Source organism: Cibotium barometz, chromosome 19, assembly GCF_041138505.1.
Source record: "Cibotium barometz isolate CiBa-2024 chromosome 19, ASM4113850v1, whole genome shotgun sequence".
Taxonomy (NCBI): domain Eukaryota; kingdom Viridiplantae; phylum Streptophyta; class Polypodiopsida; order Cyatheales; family Cibotiaceae; genus Cibotium; species Cibotium barometz.
In genome coordinates, this window is record NC_141064.1 from 7,710,329 (window position 1) to 7,714,361 (window position 4,033).

Consider the following 4,033-nt stretch of genomic DNA (forward strand, 5'->3'; position numbering starts at 1 on the left):
AGAGCAACTCGCCTTGAAAGCCATCGCTGCATGACACCTTTTAAGACAAGATATTGGATAGCATGCCAATGTAAAAAACAAATCCCACTTCAATAAGGCCAGCAACTTACTCCATATTAACTATGACTCGTGTTCTCACTAATAGGTGACAACAAAGAGAACAGAGAGCGTGGCGTACATTGGTAGAATTACTCACCAGAAGATAATGTCAGAAGAATCCACTGCATTTATTGCAAAGCACCTCTCATACAGATGGGTGCGAATTTGATAAGCAAATAATAATGAGAACATAGCCATCACCAGAATTTCAGAATGAGTTTCTGCGACTAAAAAGCCTCATAAAAGCAGTGAGGCTGGGTTTAATGATTTCCGTCTGGATAAAGAATCCTATAACTGTAGTACAAAATTGGGCTATCTACACAGGATACGACCTGGGCAATGGAAACAACTAGCTATTGGATAAGATTTATCTTTCCTGCAGACACGGAATCAGGCACAAGAAAAAGGTACAGTTTTATGCCTCACAATCCCAGTCAGCCACAGCACATCGGAGGATACATTATAAAAAGTTTCCAAGGGCCTTCTGCATCTGGTTCTACAGTTGCAGTCAACAAGAACTGGGCAAGGCATGCAAGTGCACCAGATTGCTGTGGTCAGACTTCCAGCCTTGACACAAGCATTGACTCAAAGATCTAAGGTCTTTGATTGTCCATCTTGACCTTATATATTTCTCCCCAAGAGAGAAATATGCCGGCCTGCTAGAATGAATTAACAAACAGATCATATGGTGCCCATAGGCTGTCAAGGGGACACGGTTGTTGAGAATCCAACCGAGTCCAAGGCTTACCCTCTCCGCTCCAGTGAAGAAGGCTGACAGATCCTGGATGAAGGGGCCTGCAGCTCCCCTTCACGTTGTCTCCACCTAAGCCATGCTGGTTCCACCGGTGCTCTACTGGCTCTACAAAGCCTGCAAAAACCAATAAAAAGGGTGGCAAAGACCCCAACTCATAAATCCTTCTTTCTTTCTGAATCTCCATCCACTGCTCTATCTTTCTTGTGCAGTTCTGCAGCCTCCACCTGACCAGATCTATGATTATCACCCCCGTGTTGAAGTAGCAGGGCTTTCTGCCTACAAATGTGTTGGAAAGATCTGCATCCTCCCAAAAAGAAGAGGAGAAATACTTGGTGAAATTCGCGTGGCAATACTCAGGTGCCCCAACTGTGTGAGACCCTAAACTTGTATTCCACAGCTTGGAGATATCATCGACAACAACCAGATCAGAATCCAGGTAGATCACCCTTCCAACACAGGGCTCGAGCAAATCTGCCAGATAGTTGCGAGCATAGTTCAGAGGCTGCTCCAGAGCCTGCCTGACCGATGAAGATATGCGATCCCTCACCAGACTTGCATCAAAGCGGTAGATTTTGAACTTCAGAAATGGGAATGTGGACAGCATTAGAGACCGGAACTCGCTGTCATTTTCGGTGACGAGGAAATGGAAGACGACATTCTCCGGGCATGTTGCATGCAGCAAGATGGAGTTTACAGCCGCCATGGATCCTCGCAGATAAGCTAAATCAAGGGTCATGGCGACATGAACAGAGACTGGATCACAGACAAAGGCAGCACTGCTTGCGCAAGGAAGGCAGTCTTTCCCGTTGCGCACAGAAGGGGCTTCTTTAAAGACAGAGGAGCCGAGAAAACTGTGCGATGAAAGTGGGGATGAAGCCGCGACAAACTTACTGAAACCAGGTTTTGATGATGGACTCTTGGCCTCTGCTGGTGCCCAAGAATGCAAGGAGGGGAACAGGAGGACCAAAGCCAAGGATACAGAAGCCACACCCCACGCTCTCACAGACCATATCATTCTCACTGTGCTGCCTTTGCAACCTCGATTGGCTTTGTTCTTTGAGATGTCATCGACCCCGCAGATACTGCAAAAGCGAGAGCTCAACAGACTGGAGAGAAGAAAAAACTGATCCTTCAAGTCTGCCAGGGCTGCAGGCCTTCTCATCGCAGTTTCCACCACAACACCGTCCGTGCCGCCTTCTGGACGGCGGCACTTACACTCCGCCTGAACCCACAATATCGAGGTGTGGCCGATCCTTCCCGCATCACAGAGGTCTGCAGCTTGCAGGAGAGAGGTGTAGCAGCAAATTGTAACCACGGCACTCCTTGATTTTCTTCCCACGGGCAATGCGGTCGGGGTTCGACATTCGGACTCGCAGTGCTACGATTGGAGGCGAAAGACTTGGAGCCTGCACGCTGAGATGGAAAAAGAAGCCAAGCTCACAGAACCTGCTCTACAACCACCCTCCACGCAAGGAAAGAGAGAGCTTACGTGTAGAAAGACGCGAGGGATAGAAAGAAGAGAAAACTGCACGTCTATCAAGAAATGAAGGCAGTTTGATGGCGCAGGCTATGGCAGACCCGTGACGGCTTACACTGGTGGGAAATGCGGCTCAACACGTGAAGAAGCAGAGGAGGGCTTGAAGACGATGAGAAGAGAAGGTGGAGTGGGAAAGACGGCCGCTGGCGGCAGGCACGGACGGTTACGCAGAAGGGGGAAAGGTGAAAATGCGGTGAAACGGAAATCGTGAAGGCATGGCAGGATGCATCAATGGAGGGCAAACTGCAGAGAAAGGAAAGGAACTCGGCTACTGCTTACCAGGAAAAGCAAAATCGGATGCAGAACGGAGGGGCCGGTAGAAGCGGGCGATCAAAGGTGAGTTGACGGGCATGATGCAGAGCGTGTTGGCGAAGAAAAGAAGCAGGTGTAGGTATGGCGGAGGGTTCTAGCGCAGAAGACTGACAATGCCGCTGCAGACTGCGTGGTTCACAGACTGAAACGCTTTTGCAGAACTGGATATGGAGGGACAGAAGAAAGCAGTGCCACACAAAGCTGGCTAGCGACCGCTATGGCGATGGTGTCAAGGCTTTCTTTTCGATATATCGCGAGATCCGATTTCGGTGGTAGCTGAGCAGTCAGGCCGGCAATGTTGTTTTCTTGAAGCATAGATCATCGTTCGCCGCAGAGAAGATGGCTAAGTAGCTTCCCTCCATATCTCTGTGAAGCCACAGCTATGGCGATGGAGCTGCGCTGCTCTGCAGCACAGACAATTGCACAGAGAGACGACAGCGGGAAAAGTGAGAGGGAGGCGCTACGTTGTTGAATCCATCAATTTGCTTTTGTGCCCCACCCCAACCCTGATTGCTGGGGAGGAAGACGACGTCCTGACTCCTGAAGTAGTGCCAGCGGGGCAGCCACGCGAGCGTGCATTTGAGAAAGGAACCTGCCACTTTTCAAGGGTCTGATGTGCGGGTCCGGGCATGCTGTCATTCTACCAGTGTTCACGGAGAATATTTTTTTTCTCAAATCGAAAAACTTGCAATTTTAACATTTACAAGTTTTTTAAGTTTTTTAGATTGTGAATTTTACAGGTGCGTTGTAAAGGTTCGCAGGTTTTGATTCTACGTGGGACAAATTGTCCGACGTCAAGGACACGTTCTCATCCGAGTCACCGACGTGTAGACCACGCAGGTCTCGGGACCAATACGTGGCGATTTGAGCCCTACGTGGACCGACTTTTCAAATTGGTCCACGCTGTGACCCTGGCCGTGCTAGTAGTGCTATCCAGGCTGTCGCTGCCGGGCCCGCCCGGACTGTCATGGGGCTGGTCTTTCCATTTTTGCTGCCTTATATTAAATAATCAACGATTTGCCAGCTTGCCCCCTGCGCTCATCTCACGAGTCACGTCCTCGTGTTTCTGAATCACATCTTCTTTACCACGTCGCCTCCCGGTTCTATGGCTCTGAAGTTCATCAATGCCACGCACAAACTCCACGATCAGAGCCTTCACAGATTTCACAAGGCTTTAAGTAACATGAAGGCCTCCACAGTCCACATGGTCCCTCCCCGGCCAAGATGGAAATTGGGCTTTTAAAAAACTGTCACTTAGTAGAATTAGAGTTTTTATTGTCTTTGTTTTAAGGATTCATTTATTATATATTTTAGTTTTAAAATCTGCATCA

General features: G+C 48.9%; 1 protein-coding gene across 1 annotated transcript; it reads right to left on the reverse strand.

Moving 5' to 3' along the window:
• Positions 1 to 205: 205 nt before the first annotated feature.
• On the reverse strand, positions 206 to 3,223 carry LOC147628169 (putative galacturonosyltransferase-like 6). Its single transcript, XM_086813212.1, has one exon. The coding sequence runs from the start codon at positions 2,013 to 2,015 to the stop codon at positions 759 to 761; it is 1,257 nt and encodes a 418-aa protein (XP_086669338.1). The 5' UTR covers positions 2,016 to 3,223; the 3' UTR covers positions 206 to 758.
• Positions 3,224 to 4,033: the final 810 nt, after the last annotated feature.